General features: G+C 49.0%; 1 protein-coding gene across 1 annotated transcript; it reads right to left on the reverse strand.

The window, feature by feature from the left end:
* Positions 1-16,994: 16,994 nt before the first annotated feature.
* On the reverse strand, positions 16,995-23,299 carry KCNJ5 (potassium inwardly rectifying channel subfamily J member 5). The gene is made up of 3 exons (XM_068977329.1): positions 22,363-23,299; positions 18,654-18,972; positions 16,995-17,178 (listed from the first exon to the last, which is right to left on the reverse strand). Exons 1-3 carry the CDS (start codon positions 23,297-23,299, stop codon positions 16,995-16,997), a joined length of 1,440 nt encoding a protein of 479 aa, XP_068833430.1.
* Positions 23,300-25,126: the final 1,827 nt, after the last annotated feature.

Below are 25,126 nucleotides of genomic sequence, written 5' to 3' on the forward strand. Positions count from 1 at the left end.
TGAGGGAGACCTGGGTTGGGAAGATCCCCGGGTTGGGAAGATCCCCTGGAGAAGGGGATGACAACCCACTCCAGTATTCTTGCCTGGAGAATGCCCATGGAGAGGGCTACAGTCCATGGGATCACAAAGGGTCAGACACAACTGAGCGAATAAGCATAGCACAGTCGAGTAAGATACAGGATACTGGGTGACTGTGTTTATGACACTTTTGGAAAACATTTCTGGAAATGAATATAATAACCTCATCTGGCTGCTCTTAACATCACTGGACAAAGAGGAGAAAGAAAAGGATGAGCTCAGGGCTTTGAATTCCCAGTTTCAGAGCCACAGGTAAACCTGAGAGTGTGTGGATGTGCCCTGATGAGACCCTCAGCTCCTGGAGCTGCAGGGCAGAGACAGCTGGGAGTCCAGTTCAGATCTCAGTCTGCTGACTTACTCCCTAAGCTGAAATCCCAACCTCCTGGAAGTGTCTGGTTTCAAGGTAAGGGCGTTTGTCAGGGAAGAATAGGATCGGGAGTTGGAATGGAGGAGGTCTTCGTGAAGCCAGGACTTCAGGTCATCTTTGCCAGTGAAAGAGAACTCCACACCGCCAGCGGCAGTAGAATCCTCATCCCCAGAGTGTCAGTCTTTCTACCCCCATCTGAGGGGAGTCACCCTGCATTGCTTGGAGGAAGTGTGATGGCCTCCCCTGAGGCATTTGTCTTGCAAGACAATATGATTCTCTTCCTGCAACCCAGCTCTGCCGCATATACACACAACACACAAACTATGTTGCATTAATATATTCACAATATATTGTAAATGTACAATATAATGTACATGTGCTCAGTAGCTGAGTCCTGTCCAACTCTGCAGCCCCATGGACTGTAACACACCAGGCTCCTCTGCTCATGAGATTTTTCCAGGCAAGAGTGCTGGAATGGGATGCCACTTCCTACTCCAGGGGATCTTCCCGACCCAGGGATCGAAACTGTGTCTCTTGCATTTCCTGTATTAACAGGCGGATTCTTTACCACTCGTGCCACCTGGGAAGCCCCGTGTGTGTGTGTGTGTGTGTACACACGCTTTGTGCATTCACCCTCTGGCTGCCCTGTCCAAGTGGTAGGGTAGGGACCCCTCCCCTCCAAGATCAACTGATGGTGGTGGCTCAACAAGCAAGGGGGTCAGAGGGACCCAATGGGGCTCTGAGCATGGCTGGCCTGTGAATTAATCTGAACTGTGGAAAGTGAGCCCTCCCTTGGACCTATCGCCCTGTGCACAGGAGCAAAGGGAACCTGAACCCTGTCTACCAGGAGGTGTCCTTGCCTGGCTGCCCTATGCCAGAGCGTGGGTATGAAGCATGGCTGGGTTGTGTCTCATAACCCCACCCCAAACCCTGAGCGAACACCTTGCACAGTGTCGGGCATGTGCTCCGTACATCCGAGGAGAATTAGGGAGTGAAGAAAAGGCTGAGATCAGTTGCCAAGAAGGAGGAAGCAGGCAGGGGATGTGGAAGGCCCTCACAGTCAGGGACAGCCCTGCTCAGAGAGACAGCCATGAAACAAGGCCCTCAGGTGCAGAAGCCAAAGGTACCTTAGCCCAAGAGGTTCTTGGAAGGCCAGTTATTGGGTGGAGAAGACTGGGATGGGCGAGGAAAGGAAGAGGAAAGAGAAGGGAGTGAGTGAAAGGTGCGGGAGGCTAGGATGGGAGGCTAGCTCAAGGGAGGGCAAACCGGACGGGACAGGGGGTTGGACAAAGAAGGTTCCCTTCTCTGCAGCTGGCCTGTGATTTACAGGGAGAGGAGCCAATCTTTAAGAGATGCCACTTTGAATGAGGCCCTTCCCAGGAAATCTCATAGAATTCTGTGACATTCCAGGAGGTGGTTATCGCTATTCTCCAGCAGGGAAAGAGATGTGGAGGCTTAATCTGGATGAAAAGGCTTTTCTCTTCCCAGGATGGTGTGCACACTCCAAGTTCAGACAGAGATGCTTCCTGCATTCGCACCTCCTGCTCCTCAACTGTGTGGCATTTAAAGATAATGGTGAGGTATTAATGCAACCACAGGATATTAATGTTCATACATGGCTTTTTTTTCTATTTATAGCTCTCACTGGAATCAGTAAGAAAATGCTTATTATAATCAACTCAGAGGTCAGGAAGGAAAAAGTGAGCCAAAGAATTATGGCTGCGGATCTTGGAGGGGTGTATGTTTTGCAGATCTGTGCTGTAAATGGTGAGTGGAAAAAGTCACCGTTGTGGACTTGAAAAAATATCCACAACCTAAGAGTTGAGAGTTATGTTTTACTCGGTGGGGAATTTTTAGGACTTTAAGCCTGGGAGACAATATCTTGAGTGACCCACTCTGAGGAGAGGAGGAGAGGAGCCAGTTGATATAAAAGTTTTGCAACAAAAGGCAGGTAATCTGAACAACAAAAGATTATTGTTAATTAAAGAAAACCAGATAACCCAAGGTAAGGAATTTAGCGTTTTTCTATGTATGGGAAGATGCAAGAGTCTGGGCTCACTGAAATTCTTCCCTTGATATGCACCTCGCCTATCTGGGCCCAGTATCCTGTGTTTTCACACCCTGAGTTCCTCAGCGCTCGCCATTCGAAGTGGCTGAAGTCTGATGGCCACTAGATGGCAGGTATTCGTCTTCCTAATTTCCCTTGGGGCTCACCAGCTCACCTTCTGTGGTGGCTGCAATCACTGTGACTGTGACATCCTCGTTCAGGATGTGGCGGGAAATATTCCATTTCTCACTACTTATTGGGATTTTTTCTAAAATATGCCTGAAGGATTTTGCTACATAAATTTGAAGCACAGATGTCATGGAAATGGAAGTGTAATGATGGCTAGTCACCCTGGAAACGAAAAGCATGACTCATGACACAGGAAGACCATCTTTAACTGAATAAAACAAAATGGAACTCTTTGGGACAGTTCATTGAATTGCAACCAAGGGTGCCTCGGGTTTACCTTCCAGAGCAGACTATTCTAGGTATAGTGATTATAAATTAAGAGATGGGGTAAAATAAGGGGGCAGTAACGTAGGAATCGAATTTTAGATGATGTATTGATCAAGTTCTCTACCCCTAGTTAATTTCTTAGGTTTTCTTCCCTGAGGTCTTGGACTGCAAGAGAAGCCCATTGTTTCATTCAATGCACTTTTCTGCCCACCAGCTATTTCAAAAAATTCAAGGATCTTTTCTCCAGTTGATGTGAAAAATGCAAATCTGTAAGGAGAATATGGAAATTCACTCTTTTAAGCTAGCTACATGTCAGACATCACAATAGAAAGCACAGAGGTGACATGGAGCTTAAAAGGATGCTTCAAAAATGAAAATGGGGCATTTAAGTGGGCAGTGGAAATCAAAAGAAGTTGCAAAGCTATAGTGTGAAAAAGAAGTAATTAGGAGAGAAATTCAGAGCAATCTAGATCATGTGACATACAAGAAAGAAAGAATAACAGGCCAGATTCAGAGGGAAAAAGAACAGGTTATCAGCTTTGCAAATACATCATTTGTACCGTTTTCCTAGATTCCACATATATGTGTTAATATACAATATTTGGTTTTCCCTTTCTGACTTACTTCACCTGTGTGACAGTCTCTAGGTCCATCCATGTCTCTGCAAATGGCATAATTTTGTTCCTTTTTAATAGCTGAGTAATATTCCACTGTATATATGTGTTACATCTATATCCACACCTCTGAAAAAAGGAGGGAGAATATAGGAGTTTTGGAACAAAGGGTAGGTAGTCAAGATCATCAAAAGATTACCAGTAATCAAAGAAACTGGATATGTCAAGTTAGGAAATTTAGCATTTTTCTATATATGGGAAAATGTAAGAGTCTCTCTGTGTGTGTGTGCACGCACACTTAGTTGTGTCCAACTCTTTGTGACCCCATGAACTGTAGCCCTTCAGTCTTCCCTGTCCATGGGAGCTTCCATACAAGAATACTGGAATGGATTGCCATTTCCTATTCCAGGGGATCCTCCCGACCCAGAGATTGAACTCGCATCACTTGAGTTTCCTGCATTGGCAGACAGATTCTTTACCACTAGTGCCACCTGGGGTTGGATCATCTGAGTCTGCTGCTGCTGCTGCTAAGTCACTTCAGTTGTGTCTGACTCTGTGCGACCCCATAGACGGTAGCCCACCAGACTCCTCCGTCCATGGGATTTTCCAGGCAAGAGTACTGAAGTGGGGTGCCATTGCCTTCTCCGCATCTGAGTCTGGGCTCATTGAAATCATTCCTTTGATACGCACCTCACCTATCTGGGGCCAATATTCTGAGTTTCCTCAGGGTTCACCAGCTCACACAGATTACTGTGGTATCCTTGTTTACTGCTATGGCAGGAAATATTTCATTTCTCAGTCCCATTTAAAACCATTTGGCATAGACCCAATGTGCTCATGAACGTTTAGATAAGACTGAACTTCAAGGAACTTCTGGTATGAACCAAATGGCTCATGGGGATTTTCGACAGGATGCAAAGTCCTGCAAGGGGCCTCAAGGAGCAGGCTTCCACTTGCTTTTCTTTCTACCTCTTCTTGCTTCAAGGACAATCTCATCTGTGAACCCAGCTCCAACTCCCACATTTATGCTGACAGAATCTACTGTTCTGTCCTCTGGGCTCCAAACGTATATGTTCAAATGGCTAATTTTGAATGTCCTCAAACATCCCTCAAACGTCCCTGTAGCTCAAACGGTAAAGAATGTGCCTGCAATGCAGGAGACCAGGGTTCGATCCCTGGGTTGGGAAGATCCTCTGGAGAAGGGAATGGCAATCCACTCCAGTATTCTTTCCTGGAGAATTCCATGACAGAGAAGCCTGGCGGGCTACAGTTCATGGGGTGGCAAAGAGTTGGACACAGCTGAGTGAATAACACACACAAATATGCCTCAAAAAAGGCAAAGGCACAAATGTAGTGGTTTGGGCTGAAACTAAACTCCTATTCATCTGTCCCTTTCCACCACTACCTAGGTTAGTTGACTCTGAAAGTCAGAGGCCTGGGGCTCCTCCCTAACCTCCCTCTCCCCAGGGTCCCAGCCTTCTGTTCACTATTCCTCTTGTATTTTCTCAAGTCTCCTTACATCATTTCAGATCCTCTGCTGCCTTGTTAGTTCAAGTCGCCATCATTTCTCACCCCACTGGCTTCCTAATACATCCTCTTGCTACTCTCTCCACTCTTAATCAAGAGTAATTATGCTAAAACTGATCATCTTTTGATAGTGTTGTTACAGAGTCCAAGTTCATTCTGCTCACTGCTCGACAATGAATTGGAGACGAGGTGTTGAGGCGAGGAATATGGCTTTATTCGGAGAGCCAGCTGACTGAGAAGATGGCAGACAAATGTCTCAAAATAACCATCTTATCGGGGTCTCTTTTGTAGATCAGAGATGGGAGGAAATGAGGAAACAAAGCAAAAAGGCCATTATTCTTGCAAATATCTCCTAGAGATAGGTAGGGCCTGGTGTGCTACAGTCCATGGAGCTGCAGAGTCAGGCACGACTTGGCAACTGAACAACAACAACAACATCTCCTCGAATGACAAGCCTCAGGTAGGAGACGTGTTCATTTCTTTCTTTCTGCCACCTACAGGTGGACAGGGTTCTGAACAAAGGTGCTTTAGTTTAACAGTCAGGCAGAGGGTCAGGGTCCTGTGAGGCAGGCCATTAGTTCAGTTCGGTCGCTTAGTCATCTTCAACTCTATGACCCCATGAACTACAGCACGCCAGGCCTCATAAAAACCACCAACTCCCAGAGCTTACTCAAACTCATGTCCATCGAGTCCATAATGCCATCCAACCATCTCATCCTCTGTCATCCCCTTCTCTTCCCTTCTTCAAGCTTTCCCAGCATCAGGGTCTTTTCTAATGAGTCAGTTCTTCGCATCAAGTGGCCAAAGTATTGGAGCTTCAGCTTCAAATTCAGTCCTTCCAATGAATATTCAGGACTGATTTCCTATGGGATTGACGGATTGGCTCTCCTTACAGTCCAACTTCTCCTTGAGAAGACTCTCAAGAGTCTTGTCCAACACCACTGTTCAAAAACATCAATTCTTCAGTATTCAGCTTTCTTTATAGTCCAACTCTTACATCCATGCATGACTACTGGAAAAACCATAGCTTTGACTAGACAGATCTTTGTTAGCAAAGTAATGTCTTTGCTTTTTGATATGCTGTCTAGGTTGGTCGTAACTTTTCTTTCAAAGAGCAAGTGTCTTTTAATTTCATGGCTGCAATCACCATCTGCAGTGATTTTGGAGCCCCCGAAAATAAAGTCTGTCACTGTTTCCATCGTTTCCCCATCTATTTGCCATGAAGTGATGGGACCGGATGCCATAATCTTTGTTTTCTGAATGTTGAGTTTTAAGCCAACTTTTTCACTCTCCTCTTTCACTTTCATCAAGAGCCTCTTTAGTTCCTCTTCACTTTCTGCCATAAGGGTGGTGTTGTCCACATATCTGAGGTTATTGATATTTATCCTGGCAATCTTGATTCCAGCTTGTCCTTCATCTAGCCCAGCGTTTCTCATGATGTACTCTGCATATAAGTTAAATAAGCAGGGTGACAATATACAGCCTTTAATGTACTCCTTTCCCAATTAGGAAACAGTCTGTTGTTCCACGTCCAGTTCTAACTGTTGCTTCTTGACCTGCATACAGATTTCTCAGGAGGCAGGTCAGGTGGTCTGGTATTCCCATCTCTTTAACATTTTCCGCAGTTTGCTGTGATCCACACAGTCAAAGACTTCGGCATAGTCAATAAAGCAGAAGTAGATGTGTTTCTGGAACGCTGTTGCTTTTTTGATGATCCAATGGATGCTGGCAATTTTATCTCTGGTTCGTCTGCCTTTTCTAATCCAGCTTGAACATCTGGAAGTTCTCAGTTCACATACTGTTGAAGCCTCACTTGGAGAATTTTGAGCATTACTCTGTTAGCGTGTGAAATGAGCACAATTGTGTGGTAGTTTGGACATTCTTTGGCATTGGCTTTCTTTGGCATTGGAATTAAAACTGACCTTTTCCAGTCCTGTTGCCACTGCTGAGTTTTCTTAATTTACTGGCATATTGAGTGCAGCACTTTCACAGCATCATCTTTTAGGATTTGAAATAGCTCAACTGGAATTCCATAACCTCCACTAGCTTTGTTCATAGTGGTGTTTCCTAAAGCCCACTTGACTTCGCATTCCAGGATGTCTGGCTCTAGGTAAGGGATCACACCGTGGTGGTTATCTGGGTCATGAAGGTCTTTTTTGTATAGTTCTTCTGTGTATTCTTGCCACTTCTTCTTAATATCTTCTGCTTCTGTTAGGTCCATGCCATTTCTGTCCTTTATTGTGCCTATCTTTGCATGAAATGTTCCTTTGGTATCTCTGATTTTTTTAAGAGATCTCTGGTCTTTCCCATTCTATTGTTTTCCTCTATTTCTTTGCACTGACTATGTATGGTTATACTAACAACAGCAACAAAAAGCAAGTCAAAGAAATAGTTCCAACTGTTTGGAGTCAGAATTGGCTTTTCCCTGCAACGCTGTTATCTGCATCACCATGGTAGCCTTGTTCAGCTCAGATCCTGCCACTCTCCAGCTGCCGACTCCCAGCACCTTCCCTCTGCCCCCAGACAGTGCCTCCCACCTTCCCTTTAGGCCTTCCAGAACATTTTTCTCTCTTCACAGTGTGAGTCTTCCTCAAAGCAATCCTGCCCTCAAGGGCTTTTCTTCACTGACTCTTCTTGATTAAGTCCTTCTCATGCTTCAGATCGCAGCTCAAATGCTGCTTCTGCCAACCAGAGAAGATCCCCTGACATATGGTTTTTATGATTTGATTGCAGCATATACACAGGACAGACAAAAAGTTCACACTTTGTGTGAACTCATTGGATGAGTGCCTGCCTCTCCGCTGGAATGGAAGCTCCTTGAAGACAAAAGTTGTGTCTCTTTTGCACAGTGTGGAGACTCCAGTCTTGAGTGCTGTGCTGTGTCCATGGTGTCCTCCCTGCCTGGTACGGGTGCTCAGTGGAGTTAGCTCAAGGCTGGGTGTGTGAGTGAGAGGACTGGCTCCCTCTGTGGCCTTGAGGTTCCTGTTGGGAAACACTGCCTCCCTCTGGCTGTCCTCGGGGATGTGAAGGAGAGAGGCTGCAAGGCAGGGAGCAGGGTGGCCAGAGCTTTTCCTGGTCTATAGAGGAAAGGCTGTGATTCCTGTTTTCACTTGTAGAATCAAAAACAACCTAGAAACTGTGCTCACAATCATAACATCAGAAAAAGAGGTGCATGGGTCCAGTCCATGCCTGTGTGTTACCCTGGAGGAAGCCAAGAAAAATCCCAGTACTCAGACTTGTTCCTTATAGAATAAACTGAAGACAGTGGCCGTGATCTGAAAGTGATCAGTGTGGAGGGTGTGAAGGTTTGGCCTGGAATGCCTTTTAATAGCATATTCTACATGTGCTAAATCATATGGCAAATCACTAATTTTATAGCCAACACCTGCATTTGGAGTCTTTTGATAATTTTTCATGAATGTGTTCATGTATTTCACCTCATCCTTTCCTCTAGTCACCAACATGGGCATTTCTGTGTCTATAAAATAGATTTGAGATGAATGGTCAGTGAGATGAATCTGAGAGCAACTTTCACTTAACTTGGCTCAGGGTTTCTAGAGGGCAGGAGCCCTGGCTCACTCAGCTATTTCCCCAGTTCCTGGCAGGATGCTCAGAACATAGGAGGTGCTCATGGGAGGAAGTGATTATGAATTGTGCCTGGCCTGAAAGGATGCCTAGAAAGACTTCTGGGGACATCCGAATTCCACTGGTATAGAAGCATCTCCTAAACCCTTTCATCTGTAAAGGTTTCAATTTAGTTGCTGTTTTAAATGCAAAGTCATAGGGATCATCATATGCAGAGAAGGAAGTAAGTTTAACCTGGGGGCTAATATCCTTGGAGGAGCCTTTAGAGAAACAAATCTAGGGAGCAACCATGGAAGGGGGTGGGGAGGGTGGGCACAGGGTGAGCGTCTCGGTATTCTGGTTTGAAACTGGGGAGGGAGAGCCGGCAGAGGGGAGGTATCTGGAGAGAGTGAGAGCCAGGTTTCTGTGGGCGTCACACACGCCAGTTTCCGAGGTGTTGCACGCATTTCATGCACATGAGCAGCCCTTTATGGAATGAAATTTTGTTCTTTAAAGTGGAAACTTTAAAGGCTTTGAAAAGAAGCAAGTTTTCCCTTTCGGATGCTACCTGCAAACGTTGCAGAGAAGAGAGCCTGCTGTGTACGTGAGATGAATGGGAAGAGCTCAAGGACAGGGCCATGCAGGAGGACGGCTTTCTTCATGTTCTGTTTTTTCAAAAATTATTTATTCATTTTTTTATGTTTGGCTGTGCTGGGGCTTCGATGCTGCGTGCGAGCTTTCTGTAGTTAGCAGGGCTGACTCTCTAGCTGTGGTGCTCCTCTTGTTGCGGGGCAAGGGTTCTAAGGGTGGGCTCAGGGGTGGGTTGTAGTGCATGGGATGGGCTTAGTTGTCCTGTTGTAGCCACACGTTCTGGGAAACAAACTCATTCAGAAGGACGATGCATATAGTGGAGTGCAGTTTATTACACCGTCGGGTCCAAGGCAGAGTCTCCTCTTAGCCAAGGAACCCAACCAGTTTTTGTGAAAACCTTATATACCCTAAGTGCACGTGCTCAAACTCACCTCCCCAAATTCCCTGAAACTAGTCTGGACAAGGTAAAAGAGAAATACGATCAAAGTTAACCTATGATTCATGTGTCATAAGCCTAGATGGTTAAACAGTGGACATTTATCAATAGGCCTGTGGTCATATCCTGATAAACATAATGGAATTTATGACTTTGTTCTGTTACAGAGATAATTAGCATATTCTTTTAGGTGACAGAGTCCAGGTACAAGTCCCAAGGCTCTTTTATCTGGGGGGTCTGGTTTTCCATTGATATGCCATTTCTGTAGACACTGGGCACAAAATTCAGAGTCCATTGGGAGGGTGATCATGCATGTAGCCTAATGTTCGCAGCCTGGCCTAAGATGGAGTCCAGCTCTGTCTGTTTCCTCCTTCAGTCCCTCGGCCTGTGGGATCTTCCCCGGACCAGGGATCAAGCGTGTGTGTCTGGCATTGGCAGGAGGATTTTCTACCACCGAGCCACCAGAGAGGCCCTGATGCATAGTTTTTAACCTCTAACCAATGAGATGGTGTTGGAATGCCTAGCACACCTCTACGAAGCCTGGAGGGAGTGGTCAGGATGGACCTGAGTCCAGATTTTCCTGCTTTGTGGACCCACTGGTACCCTGGGAGGCTTGTGGAGAAGAACAGCTCCTCCATGGGATTCTATTCTTTCCTAATGGAAAGACCACTGGGACCCCCGAGGGTAGGGCACGTCCACAAGGCAGAGTTCTCATCTTGCACTTACCCTGAAGAGAAGGAGGGTGAACCTGGGCTGTCCCCGAATGGGAGCCACAGGCAGGTAAGCAGCCAGGTTTCTGCCCATCGGGTACATCTGCCTTCGGCAAACATCCTTCCCCTGGTTCCCATCTGTCTCCATGGGCCAGACCCAGCTGGACTCTTCCTCTCTGAGCAGACAGATGGTGGGTGAATTCCTAAATGACCACGGCTGATTGCCTCCTCAGCTTAGAAGAGAAAGCAGTCACTGCTGAGAAGGGTCACAAAGGGCTGACTGCATCTCTGAGTGGGGTTAATTCTTTTTGCTTTTAATTTTTCTAAACTTTCCTTTTTCTAAAAAAATTTTATTGGCATATAGTTGATGTACAATGTGGTGTTAATTTCAAGTGTACAGCAAAGTGAATCAGTTATACATATCCATATCTCTACTATTTTTTAGATTCTTTTCCCATTTAGGTCATTACAGAGTACTGAGCAGAGTTCCCTGTGCTATACAGTCAGTCCTTATTAGCTGTCTATTTTTATATATGTAGTGTTAATCACCCACTCCGGTACTCTTGCCTGGCAAATTCCATGGATGGAGGAGCCTGGTGGGCTACAGTCCATGGGGTCACAAAGAGTCGGACATGACTAAGCAATTTCACCTAGTTCACCTAGCGTTAATCACTGAGTCATGCCTGACTCTTTGCGACCTCATGGACTGCAGCTCACCAGGGTCCTCTGTCCATGGAATTTTCCAGGCAAGGATACTGGAGTGGTTTGCCATTTCCTTCGCCAGGAGATATTCCCGACCCAGGGATCGAATCCAGGTCTCCTGCACTATAGGCAGATTCTTTGCCAACTGAGCTACCAGGGAAGCCCCATTTTGCATATAGTAGTGGGTAAATGCCAAAAGATGCTCAACATGGCTAATTATTAGAGAAATGCAAATCAAAACTACAATGAAGTATCACCTCACTGGTCAGAATGACCAAAAAGTCTACCAACAAGTGATCTAGTGGTTAGGATTTGGCACTTTCACTGCTGTGGCCCTGGGTTCAACCCCTGGTCAGGGAACTGAGATCCCATAAGCCACGGAGCACGGCAGCCAAAAAAAACAAGATGTGAAAAAATAATCTACAAACAAATGTTGGTGAGGGTGTGGAGAAAAGGGGACCCTCCTACACTGTTGGTGTGAATGTAAATTGGTCCAGCCACTATGGAGAATGGTGTGGAAGTTCCTTTGAAAACTAAAAATAGAACTGTGATCCATGAGCATGGTTATTTAAGAGATTTTGGAATGTGAATATGACTTTTGGAGCGTACACGCAAAGGGATCCTTAATGCATGTACTTATCAACCACCTTCTTACGACCAGCAGCCTTACCCATCATCCCTGGATTTCTCCACTTACACTGTGGCACTGCATAGACCAATGATGCTCAAAGTACCATGTACCCAACCCTCATTAATTCCTCCCTTGAGATTTCCGATGTTTGTCTCCTCTAAGGGAATCCAGGTTATTTTACCAGCAGCTTCTCAGTGAAAGTAAAATAGTTCCTAAGAGAAAAAGTCTTTTCTCTCAGTTCCTGAGAGAAAAATGTTTCTGTTTCTGAAATTCCATCCTTGACACTGATCTGTCGTCAGGAAGCCAGAACGCTTTATTGGTACCCTAAGGGACTAAAGGGATGGGCGGGCACTCATCTCACACTGCTGCTGACTGGTGCGAGCCAAGCCTGGACCTTCTAGACAAAGGTGAGTCTGGGGAGCATAATGTTCAGATTTTTTGCTTTTTACTAGAAACGGGTGTGTAATCCTCCTTCCCCAAATTGTAATCCAAGCTGTGAGTGGCAAACATGTCTACTGAGGGTTCTTGCCCCCTTGACTTGGAGTTTTTAAATTATTTATTTTTGGCTGTCCTGGATCTTTGCTGCTTTTCCTCAGGGTTTTCTCTACTTGCGGTGAGTGGGGGCTGCTCTCTTGCTGCGATGCGTGGGCTTCTCATCGTGGCGGCTTCTTTTCTTGTGGAGCACAGGTTCTAGGGATTTGGGGCATGTGGAATCCTCCCGGGCCAGGGATCAAACCTGCATCCCCTGCACTGGCAGGCAGATTCTTATCTACTAAGCCACCAGGGAAGTCCTGCAGTTTCCCTTCTGATACTGAACAATATTTACAGTACGATCCCCCGTGAAGAGGCACCCCCACAGGCCAACAGCCAATGGTTCCCAGGACTTCCTGACCTTTGTGTGTTTCATGTCACACTACCACCATGAGGTCATCTCAGCCTCAGTCTCATCGGGTGCTTTTACCCAGGACTAATTTAGAGGCCCTGCATTTGCTTTTGCCTCAGTCATATGCGCTAATCTGCTTGTGCTTTGTTACAGACTGAATATTTGTGTCCACTCCTGACTCATATGTTGCAATCCTCCTAATGTGATGGTGCTAGAAAGTAGGGCCTTTGAAGCTGACTAGGTCATGAGGGTCCATAAAGAAGCAGAGCACCAAAGAATTGATGCCTTTGAACTGTGGTGCTGGAGAAGACTCCCAAGAGTCCCTTGCACAGCAAGGAGATAAAACCAGTCAATCCTAAGGGAAATCAACACTGAATACTCATTGGAAGGATGGATGCTGAAGCTGAAGCTCCAGTGTTTTGGTCATCTGACTCATTGGAAAAGACCCTGATGGTGGGGGAAATTGAAAGCAGAAGGAGAAGAGGGCAACAGAGGATGAGATGGCTGGATAGCATCACAGATGCAATGGACATGAACTTGGGCAAACTTCAGGAGATGGTGAGGGACAGGGAGGCCTGGCGTGCTGCGGTCCATGGGGTCACAGAGTTGGACACGACGGGGCAACTGAACAACAGGTCATGAGGGTGAAACCCTCAGTAATGACACACATGCTCTTATTAAAGAGATCCTGAGGAGCACCCTTGCCCCTTCCACCATGAGAAGATACACTGAGAACACAGCTGTCTGTGAACCAGGAGCAGGCTCTCACCAGACACCAAGTCTGCTGGAGCCTTGATCTTGGACTCCCCAGACTACAAAGCTTTGAGAAATAAGTGTTTGTTGTTTAAGCCACCCAGTCCGTGGTATGTTTGTCAGAGCAGCTGGACCAGTCTAAGTCATGCCTGATCACCACAGGCGGGCCACAGAGTTAGACCAGCGAGATGCCTCTACACATCAGGGTTGCCCTGGCTCCCACAACTTAAAATACTGTTTCTTGTCTTAAATCAAAGCCCCAGAGAGCAGTTTTATCCTTTTGGAATGGTTTAAGTGAGGAATCTTTTGGTTAACCTTCTTTGTAGATCTGAGCTGTTCAGTTTCCATCCAGGGGACTGGAGCAGATGAGAAGGCAATTCTGAATCCTCTAATGACATCCTCAGCAGAAATTGTTTCCTTCACTGGAAAATCCTGAAGTCCTTTGCCCGTAAGACACATCCCAGCTTCCCCTGTCCTTCCCCCATCGTTCAGTGACATCCATCTGTGCTAATTAATCCCATGAATTCAGTCAGTGCAGGGACTCTCTAAGGTGGATACTTCACGTTGTTTAGTTGCTAAGTCGTGTATGACTCTTTTGCGACCCCATGGACTGTAGGCTGCCAGGCTCCTCTGTATCCATGGGATTTCTTTTAGACACTCATTATTTAGGTAGTGTAGTCTGAATATTTAACGTAAAAACATGTGTTAGAATGATGTGGGGGGTGGAATGAATGATCTAACAGGAGAAGGCACATAGCTTGCATGCTCTGGGTGATGGCGACATCGCCCTGCTATGTGTCTGGAGGTTGAGCCCTGATTCTTGTCTCCTCCTCCCTACCTTGCCCAGACTATCACCTCCACTCCAGTTAAGATACTGATATCCCCTGGAGAAGGGCATGGCAACCCACTCCAGTATTCTTGCCTAGAGATTCCCATGGATAGAGAAACCTGGTGGGCTATGGCCCACAGGGTTGCAAAGAGGAGGACACGATTGAAGCAACTTGACATGCACACACTCTGGGTTTCTAGGGGCTTCCCTGATGGCTCAGCGGGTAAAGAAAGCACCTGCAATGCAGGAGACTCAGAAGACGTGGGTTTGATCCCTGGGTCAGGAAGATCCTCTGGAGGAGGAAAATGGCAATTCATTCTAGTATTCTTGCCTGGAGAATCCCATGAACAGAGGAGTCTGGTGGGCTACAGTCCAGGGTTGGTTCAAAGGGTCGGGCATGGCAGTGCACGCAGCAGTGAAAACAAGAAGGACAAGTTTGTTTAAACTGGCACTGAATCGAACGGCAACCAAAGGCTATCCACTTAAAATGAGAAAGAGTTCTGTAAGATCAAATCCACTTTATTGGATGAATTTTCAGCAGTGCAATGCTGTTCTTTTTAATGAGAAGATTGACAAGTCTTACACAGGGAGGAAGAGATTTGACACAGGAGTTTAAGGAGATGTGTTTAGCAAAAACCAAGTTGAGCAGAATAAGTGGCTTCTTCCCCAAAGCAATAATTCCCCATCTAATCTCTTTTCACAGCTCATTAATTCCCTCGGAATCAGAAAAAGGTGTTTCCCAATTATCCTGCCATGGGAGAACATTGCTGGTCGATGGAAGCTGACATCCACAGCACAGCACACACAGGGGCGGCCGGGAAAGGTGGGACTGTCTTCCTTCCTTCCAGGGAGCTCAGGAGCTGCCCTGGGGGCAGGGGTTTATGCAGAATGATGGCCCATCTGTGTTTGGGAGGCTCTGCTCTGGGCCCCATGGTCCTCTGACTATCTATGGCCTTGAGCAACTGAATTAACATCTCTGAACTTCAGTTGTCTCTTTGGCAGCAAGGGATTCCTAAGAGTTTCTCAGCAGGCTTCTGAGAATTACACGCCATCTTCCAGGCAAGGACCTAACCCATGGGCACATAGTAGGTGCACAGTAAAGGGTGTTTGCCCAAAGATGTGTTCAGGGCATATTTTTAGGTGACAGCAGGCAACTTAAGAGCGGGGGAAGTTGTTTTAGTTTGGGGCAACTTCAATACAGAAATTTCAAGTGTCTGTGGCTTTCAGTTCTCAGGAGACCCAAGGCTGAGGCCTGTGTGGAAGGCAGGCATGGGGTCAGAGTGTGACAGAAGGTGCTGGCTATTACCAATCACAAGCAGGAGAGCTCTCCCCAGATGGACCAGGGCTCCTTCCCCTCCGTCAAGGCCAGCTGCTGCAGCCAGGACCTCAACCAGCAGAAGGAAATGACAGGAAGTGGGCTGACTGCACAGGGAGGGTGGCGTCTGGAGGGGAGAGTCATGGACAAAGCTTGTTCAACCTGATCTGGGAATGAGGGTCTTTGGGCAAGGCCGTGGAGACCTAGCAGGTGTCAGATGGATGCTGAGAGGTTGAGTGGAGGAGACTTACCTTCTTCTGAGCTCCTGGGGGCTTTGCCCTTACAGGGGACGGTTCCAGAGCAGAAGCACATGGAAGTTGAGGCAGGAAGTTAGCTCCCAAGGCTTTAGGGTCTGACCGATGAGAATGTTCTTTAGGATTTTGGAAGTGCTGAGGCTTGTGAGCAGCCACCTTGCAGCCAGCCTGGCTCACCTCTCTGTGACCCATCAGAGGTGACGAACTGTGTGGCTAAGGGCTGGGACTCATAGGTGGCTTGTGGGTAGATACAGTGTTTTTCAAGAACTATCAGAAAATCACTTGTGGAGTGTTTCAGACTTTAGTTTGATCAGCTGGTCGCCAAGAAGGATTGCCAAGGGATACAAAAGGCAGCCTTCTTGCCTTTGAATTTTCTTGAGAAATAGCAGCTAAGGTGCACAGTGGGATTGCTACCCGATCCATACCAGTGCAGGGGGCTCTGGCCCCTCTGGGGGCTTTCCAAGAGGATGGTGCCGATCTCTTCTCCTTTGAGGCTCCACCACGTCTGCAGTTGGCTGAAACATGACGTGGCCTGGGTTTGTGGGGGTTACCACAGAGCTAGGACACAGGGGAGTGACTCATGTGGCCCCTTGGGGTTGCTGGTGCAGGCGGGTGTGAAATCGCCCAGGACCCAGCCCGGCTGCAAGGCCTGCTTCTCCTGTGGTTTCCCCATCCTTGCTAACCTGCCTCATTGAGCGCTCTAAACCTGCAGGCACTGATGGGTTTTGATGAAGGCAGCATTTAGATCTGGTGGGGTGGCGGGGAGGGAAACAAATCAGTCCTGCAGTGCAAGCCTTGGATCTGGTGGGCTGCGGATGGGCACCCACCTCACAGTTCCAGCTATACCTCCTCAAGACCCCCAAGGCATCCAGTCTTAGTGTGCCAGGCTGCCTGCTCTCCTTTCCCTGGAGGAGAGGATTCCAGCCCATTCCTGGTTCCCTCCACGACCTGCTTCATTACAGAGGGATGCCTGCCTGGAGTCAGGACTCAGCGCCAGCCTGCAGGGAAGACCCTGCTCCTCCCTGCTTCCTGGGCCCCCCTCTCCAGATCCAGCCCCTTGCCTGAGAACTGGGTCCCCTCCCCTGAGTGTGGCCGCCTGCCTCCTCTTCTCTGCAGCCCCGGCACCTGGAAAACCCAGCCTGCGATCCAAACCCAGTCCCCCTGGCTCGGCCTTAACTTCCTACTCTTACTCCCTGGAGAGGTGCTTTGCATCCAGGGCAGGAAGAGGGTTCCCTTTTCAAAGGTCAGCCGAGAGCTCTGCCATGGTGGTGAGGAGGCCTCCACAGTTCTGTGACCGGAACTTCTGACATCTCTCCAGGTCTAGGTCAGCTGATCGGAAGCCTGTCAGCCTCCACACTCCTGATGCGCCCCATCTCCATGACAGCTGCAGCGTCTGTCCGTCCTCTTCCTGCACCTCCAGGCTAAAAGGGAAAGCCTTCTGCCATTGTTGGTTTTTTTGGCAGTACCACTTGGCCTGTGGGATTCTAGTTCCCCACCAAGAGGGATCCAGACCTCAGCAGAAAAGCTCAGAGTCCAGGCCACTGGGCAATTAGGGAAGTCCCATGCCTTGCTGTTTTTAAGGCTCTTCTCCATTCAGCGCTTTCTTAATGTTCACCCCTTCTCTGATTCTCCATGTTTGCAAGATGAGGATGGCACCCATCGCCCTTTCCTGGCCATTCTTCCTGCCACCCCCCTCCAGCCCAGCCACCTCATTAGACCCCCACCTGTCGGAGAGGAGACCCAGGGCAGCAGCACCAGCTCGGAGTCCCCCACCTCGGCTGGAAGGTGGTGCCAGCCTTACAGGCCCTTCTCCCTGTGTTTCACGTCCTTGCTTCACCTGGTAGCAAAGCTTGAAGTCAGCGATCTTGGTGACAGCTGGTGCTGCTGCTCATTTTAAAATTCAGCTTTTGTTTGCCTTTCTCTGTGTGTCTTCCCTCCCCCTCCCTGCTTCAGCACTGACTGGCTCATCTTGCCCTCTGACCCACAGCGTTCTCCCTGGATGGATCACACCACAGGCTTCGAGACTGTATGGGAAACCACAGCGAAGGTGAGAAGCACTTTGAGATTCTTGGGGCCAGATGCCCTAGCACAGGTCCAGCTGCTGGGGTTCTCTCTTTGGTGGGAGGTGCAGGCACGGTATGGCTGGGGCGGCCAGGAAGTGACCCCTGACTAAACGTCACCCTAAGGAGAGCAGTGGTCTGCAGGCTACATAGGACCTGCAGAACACGGCAGGGAAAGCACACACTTCACAGGTAATGCTGAGATCCAGCGGTGAGGGCCTTAGTGCTTTGAGTGGTCACTGGTGGCAGATTTGCAAGGAATTCTATGCGACCTGAACCATTGAGGTCTGTGAGCTCCCCTGGGGACCGGGGATTGGAGTTTCCAGATTGGAGGAGTCTCCCACCCTGAAACCACAACAGGCTCCACGATGGCCAGAATGAGGGGAAGGGGGCAGCAGCCTTCTCTAGGTGTCAGCCCTCGGCGGGAGGAGGCTGCTGGTTGGGCTGTGAAACCCCAAGAGGAAGGTGATCCGGGCCAGTTGGCAGAGAGAGGTGTTAGGACAGAGGCCACCTGGGTGTTTCACTGTGAGACAAGCCCTCCTGGTCTGGCTCTTACCCCATGTGACCGAGGCTGGGGAGGAGAGACATCACTGCCATGGGGACCAGCTGGAAACCACCTGCTCCGATAGATCCTGGGCTGGGAGGTGCCAGCACTCGGTTACTACTCTTCCCCACAGAGCCTTAAAGGCCACCCCCACCCCCAAAACAGCACACTGAGCACATTCACACAACCCAGCCCACTCAGCCCTTCAACCCCAGCCCTGCAGCCTCTGTGCTCATGAGAAGGGAGCACAGAGGGGAATGAGGGGAGGTCACGGGGAGAGTGCCGTCCTCACGCAGAGCCCTTGGTCTCCTGGGACCCACTCAGACCCTCAGGCTCTTCCTCTCCCTCTGGCTCCGCCTCTGCACCCAGCTCTGCTCCAACGCAGCCCCCTGGCAGTGGAGGGCTGGGGAGGTACTGCAGGAGCCGGCCTTCCCGCTTCATTTCTGCCAGCTCTTTGGCACAGCAGCTGGGCGTGTTGGTTTCATAGGTGTCGTGGAACGTGTTGTAGTCCACCTCATAGAAGCCCTTTTCCAAGGTGAGGACTGGTGTGAACCGGTGGCCCCAGAGCACCTCGGTATCCATGTAGGAGCTCCGTGCTTGGCAAGTCATGCCTGGGTGCACAGAGAGCACACGTATGAGGAGTGGCCACAGCCTTCCATCCATTATCCATCCATCAGCCCATCATCCATCATCCTTCTATCCATCCATTCAACATCTTTCATCCATCTGTCCCTCTGTGCATCTATCCATCATCCATCCATTCATCCACCCATCCATCCATTCATCACTGATCCAGCAATCCACCCACCCAATTATCCATCCAGTCATTCAGCAAGCATATGTTGAATATCAGCTTTGCGCTAAGCGCGATGGAGACATAAAGCTGAATGAGATACAACCCTTGCCCTAAGGAGCTCAAGGTGTGATGGAGGCAGAAAATTAGAAATTAACAATGCAAGATTGCGGAGTAGGTTCCTAGAGACTGGAGTGAATAATTCGGGAATGGGCATGGTTCCCGAACATGCATTAAGTTCTAGAAGACTGAGACAAGAAAAGATGAGGAAAGTTTGAACAAAGATAAATTCAGAGTGGCTCAACCCAGAGACGCTGACAGGCATTTAAAATACACAGGTTTGTTTGGGGTGGATCCATATGGGCAAAAGCCTACATGTGTGCACACACACACACACACACACACAGCACGGCTCCTTGGTTGGAGCATGCTCCAATGCCCCCATTCCCTGTCGGCTCAGCCCTGGCATGCCTATGTTATTTTTAGGTGCTGCTTTCTCTCCAGAGAGGACAGCTTTGTTTATGGATGAGGACGCCTCTGTCCTCAGGGTCACAGGGAAGCAGTTTTCTGATATTTAATCTTTTGGTTGAGGAAGGTCCTGGCTTGTGCTCTTTGAAAACTGAAGGAAATGTCTGCTTAGCAGCCCCTCTCCCCAGTTTAAATGTTCTCTGGCAGGGGTCTCAGGGGTCTCTCCCTGCACCCCAGACCCACAAAGCACCAGGTAGCCCCAGTGCACCCCACATGCTCTTGGCTCGCGTGGTCCCGCCTGCTCCAGATGTCTCCCCTCGGTCCTTGGACAACCCCCAGCTCAACAGAGCTTTAGAAACCCATGCTGGGCACTGACCAGTGCAGACACAAGGCAAAGATCTGCAGGCTTGGGGGCCCCAGGAAACACAGCAAGATGGGACCTCCGTGGGTGCTTTGGACCAGCCCTCCTCGGGTCTCCCTGCCCTTCTTCTGTCCCACCTCTTGGGAGGGGGCTGTTCTATGACTGGAAACCCACCAGTGTGCCTGGCAGTCAGCTTCCAATGCATTCAGAAAGGACAGAAGCCGCTCTGGGTGGCAGGCATTGTGCTTCACATATACCCCTCTGTTTCATCACTTAACCCCCTCCCTTGTGAGCCTCTGAGGTTTGTTATCTTCATCCTGCTGGCGAGTTGAGCAACCTGCCCAAACTCACACATGCAGGCTGCACAGAGCTGCGCTGGTCAAACTTCGGCCTGAACTCATAGCCTGTGCTTGGTTCCATGAATGTGGCAACCAAGCTTCTAAAGTGGCTGAGATCAGAGCCTATGTGGGTGGCGGTCTCCCTCTCTTTCCTCTCAGCAGACCTGGAGTAACCCGGGTCATGGGAAGAGAGGAGGGCAACCAGATGGGGCAGATCAACTGAGGGACCTGACTCTGAGGAGTCACGCTGGGAGAGGTCAGCGAGTGGCAGTGAAGGGCCGGCAAAGAGAAGAAGTATGGATGGTAAGGCACTGCTTTCCTACCTGTCTCCGCGTTCCCAAGCTGACTTTGTGGTCCGAAATGGAGCTCTTTTCCCAGAATCTCAGCCCATGTTCTGGTCTAACCCTGGCTCCAAGGATGGCGTGACCTGCAAGCTCCCAGTGGTGAGAGGAGAGTCTGCTTGCACCCCTCTGTCCTGTCCCAGGGGTTCCCCGGCTGCCACCATATGCCGCCTGGCCAGCCTGGGTCCCCAACAGATGGCCAGCAGCTCCCCCCGCCCGGGTCTCTGGAGCGTGTGCACACCCTAGAGGTTTTGCTCCACTCGGGAAGGTCTGTCTGTGGCTGTCCCATCCAAGCCGCCCACCCAGCCCCCCGGGAAGGCTTGTTTGGCCACCTTTGTGCTAGGCCCCCAGCCTTATGGGGGGCAGTGTGGTGTGGCTGACAAACTCTAGATGCCTGAGTGACAGCCCCAAATACGACAGACCCTCCTGTCTGCATGAAGCAGCTTCCACATCTGTGAAACAGGGTCGAAGCCAGCCCTCCAGTGCCGTTGCCAGATTAGAAAAACATGTATATTCTCAGCTCCAGTGAGTTTTCTGTGAGTCATCCTTAGGGCCAGGCCAGGCGCTCAGATGCCTCTGTGAGTGAGAAAGGAGGGCAGGAAGAAGGGGGAAGCAGAGGAGGGCCCACAGTTAGCGGGGCTCCCTTGCCTGGGGAGTGTGGTGGGGATACGGGCTCCTCCAGGCCTTGGCCTCCCTGAGCCCCGCACAGAGCTGGGAGGTGGGAAGCGCTCGGCTGCTGTGAGTCAGTTGCTGGGCAGGGAGGTGCTGGCCAGACACGTGTGAGTGGGATGCACTATCTTCTGCACACACCCGTGTTCACAGAGCCCCTTCCACAGGAAAGCTGAGGGACAACCTGCCCCACAGGGGCCTAAGGGTGTGGGACTTGTGGGTCTCTCCCAGAAGAGGATTCTGTGACTTTGGGAATCACCCCATCCTTGCCTCAGGTGGCGATTCACCTGTAAAGACCTGCCACATCCTCCTGTAAGAAGCCCGTTCACCTTTGTTCAACTCAGAGTTTCTCAAAGTTATGTGCTCACAGAACCCCCTTTGGGTGACACCTGCTCCAGGATGGGGGCAGGAGGGAAGGACAGGTGGTGTAGCCTGTTGGAAACCAGGCTTTGGGTCACCTGGCTTTGACCTGCATCCTGGTTCATTGACTTAGGACTGCTTACCTCTCTCTGTCTCTTGTTTCTACACCTGTACCTGGAGGAAAACCATCTCACTCAATGAGCTACTGTGCGCTTAGAGTCTAGACCACGCCCAGACATTGGGGGTTGGGGGTGGGGTATCAACACACATTATGTGTGTGTGTGTATGCACGCTTGGTTGTGTCTGATTCTTTGCGACCCCGTGGACTGTAACCCACCATGCTCCTCTGTCTGTGGGATATTTCAGGCAAGAATACTGGAGTGGGTTGCCATTTCCTTTTTCAGGGGATCTTCCCAACCCAGGGATCAAACCCACATCTCCTGCGTTGGCACTTGGGTTCTTTGCCACGGAACCACCAGGAAGTCCCAACACACATGATCTGGTCTCATAATTCCATCCTGAAGATCACCATTTGGGGCTTGGGGCTGATTGAGCTGCCACCTTCAGGCTGCACCTTCTGGAATCAGCAGGGGTCTGAGCACCAGGGCAGGGGAAGGGCTGGGGAGGGGATAGGGAGGGGCTGGGGAGGAGAAGGGGCTGGGGAGGCTCACCTGTGGCCTCCACCATCCCTTCCAGGATGACCACGACCTCGAATTCCTCCTGGGTCAGCTGGGCCCGTGACATCTCCCAGAAAGGGCTCTTCTCGTTGATTTCGTGACAGATGATGAGCGGGGAAACCAGGAAGAGGCGGTCGTCCCCCGTGTCGAAGCCCACATTGATGTCGGTCTGGTTCAGGGGGATGAACTCGCCCTCCTTGGTCTGCCGGGACTTGATGAGCTTGGCGCGGATGGAGGCCTCCACGATGTGCGAGTTGCGGAGGTCGCCCACCCGGAACATGAGACAGAGCTTCTCGTCTCGAAGTGAGATGACGGCATTATTGGAAAACATGAGGGTCTCAGCTCTCTTCTTGGGCTGGCTGATCTTGACGAACATGCACCCCACCATGAAGGCGTTGACGATGGAGCCGAGAATGGCCTGAACCAGCAGGAGGACGATGCCCTCCGGACACTTCTCCGTGATCACCCGAAAGCCGTACCCGATGGTGGTCTCTGTCTCGATGGAGAACAGGAAGGCAGACACGAAGCCGCTGAGGTTCTCTACACAAGGGATCCACTCCCGGTCCCCGACGTGGTCCAGGTCACCCCGGATGTAAGCAATGAGCCACCAGATGAACCCGAAGAACAGCCAGGTGATGGTGTAGACCATGGTGAAGACAAGCAGGTTGAAGCGCCACTTGAGGTCCACCAGGGTGGTGAAGAGGTCGCTCAGGTAGCGGTAGGTCTCCTGGACGTTGCCGTGATGGACGTTGCACTTGCCGCTCTTCTCCATGTAGCGCTGCCTCGGCTTCTTGCCCTCTGACAGGAGGCGCGTGCGGTCGGTGGCAATGGGGATGTAATCTCGGGCCTGTTTGGGAATCTTCTTAGGGTCCCTGGGAGTGACCCCAATCTCCATATCCTGGTTCATGGCATTCCTAGAATCGCCAGCCATGACTGGGCGGGGTGCATTGAATTAAAAAGACATTGTCAGATGGCCAGTAAGCAATGAAAATATGCTCAACATTGCCAATTGTTAAAGACATGCAAATCAAATCTACAATGAAGTACCACCTAACACCAGTCAGAATGGCCATTGCCAAAACGTCCATAGATATTAATAAGAAATGCTGGAGAGGATATGGAGAAAAGGAAACCCTCCTACAAAGTTGGTGGGAATGTAAATTGCAGCCACGATGAAAAACAGTATGGAGTTTCCTCAAAAAAAAACTAAACAAGGAGCTGTCATACGATCCCACAATCCCACGCCTGGGCATATACCTGGACAAAACTAGAATTTGAAAAAATACATGCACCCCTATGCTCAAAGCAGCATTATTTACAATAGCCAAGATACAGAAACCACATAAATGTCAATCAACAGATGAATAGATAAAGAAGATGTGATACACACACACATGCACACACACTCAGGAATATTACTCAGCCATCAAGAGTGGAATCCTCTTTTGCAGAGTGTAATACCATTTGCAGCAACATGGATGGGCCTAGAGATTATCATACCAAGCAAAGTAAGTCATAAAGAGAAAGACAAATACCATACCATACCATATCACTTATATGTGAAATCTAAAATATGATACAAATGAACATATCTATGAAATAAAACAAGGTGGTTGCCAAGGAGAGGTGGTGAGAGAAGGGTGGAGAGGGAGGTTGGGATTAGCAGATGCAAACTGTTATATATAGGATGGATGAACAACAAGGTCCTACTGTGTAGCACAGGGAAATATATTCAGTATCTGGTGACAAACCATAATGGAAAAGAATATATATGTATATAACTGAGTTACATAACTGAATATATATGTATATAACTGAGCTGTACAGAGGAAATTAGCACCCCATTGTAAATCAACTATACTTCAATAAAATTTTAAAAAGACATCCTCAGTGATGTAGGCTGTTCTGATTTACAGAAACCCTAAACTTCAAGGTCACTCTGCCTTTGTGCGCTCAAAGGGCTCCCCTCTACTGTACAGTGGGCCAGTATATGTGGACCAGAGGTAGCCCGGGGAATGCTCAGGGCAGGGATCCTGTTTTCTGGATCCTATATTTGTTTTTATTCCAGGTACCTAGTGTGGGTTCTATCATACAATGGAAGCTCGATAGTTATTTACTGAACAAATAAATGAACACATTCTAGATGCAAACTTCATGCTTACTGTTTAAAGGCTTTAAAGAAACCTGAGAGATTATTTTTATTTTATTAATATTTATTTATTTGTCTATGCTGGATCTTAGTTGCAGCATGCAGGATCTAGTTCCCTGACCAGGGATCGAACCTGGGTCCCTAGCTTTGGGAGCAAGGAGTCAGCCCCTGGACCACCAGAGAAGTTCCTGGGAGCAATTTTTTTTAAAAGAGTAATTGCAACACTTTATTAAACGCCTGCTGTGTTCCATGCTGGATAGGTACAGTCACTTGTTATCTCCGCAACAACCTGTTGAGAGCTGTAATCTCCATTATAGAAACACCACTCAGGCATCAGGCTCATTTCTAAGTCTCTCTCCCTCCTTTAGAATGTAAGCTCTCCCTGCCTCAGGCTCAATTTGGGGCCTGTTCTGTTCCCTGATACATTCCAAGTACCCAGAGCATAGCCTGGCACTGAATAAATGGATGAACAACTATGAGGCCCAGTAGCCCCATATGGTGAAGGCCGGGGAAGCCTGGTGTGCTGTGTGTCCACGGGGTCCCAGAGAGCTAGACATGACTGAACGACTGAAGAGCAAGAACAGCATGAGAGCAAGAACACATATCCCA

Source organism: Capricornis sumatraensis, chromosome 8 (assembly GCF_032405125.1).
Source record: "Capricornis sumatraensis isolate serow.1 chromosome 8, serow.2, whole genome shotgun sequence".
NCBI classification, from domain to species: domain Eukaryota; kingdom Metazoa; phylum Chordata; class Mammalia; order Artiodactyla; family Bovidae; genus Capricornis; species Capricornis sumatraensis.

Bases quoted from the DNA above. Each gene is read 5' to 3' on its own strand.
- KCNJ5 (XM_068977329.1), bottom strand. From the start codon at position 23,299: ATGGCTGGCGATTCTAGGAATGCCATGAACCAGGATATGGAGATTGGG. The intron at 18,973-22,362 runs GTGAGCCTCCCC...CTGTGCACCCAG, and splicing joins AGGGATGGTGGAGGCCACAG to GCATGACTTGCCAAGCACGG. The intron at 17,179-18,653 runs GTGAGGACGGCA...TTTCCCTTTTAG, and splicing joins CAGGAGACCAAGGGCTCTGC to CCTGGAGGTGCAGGAAGAGG.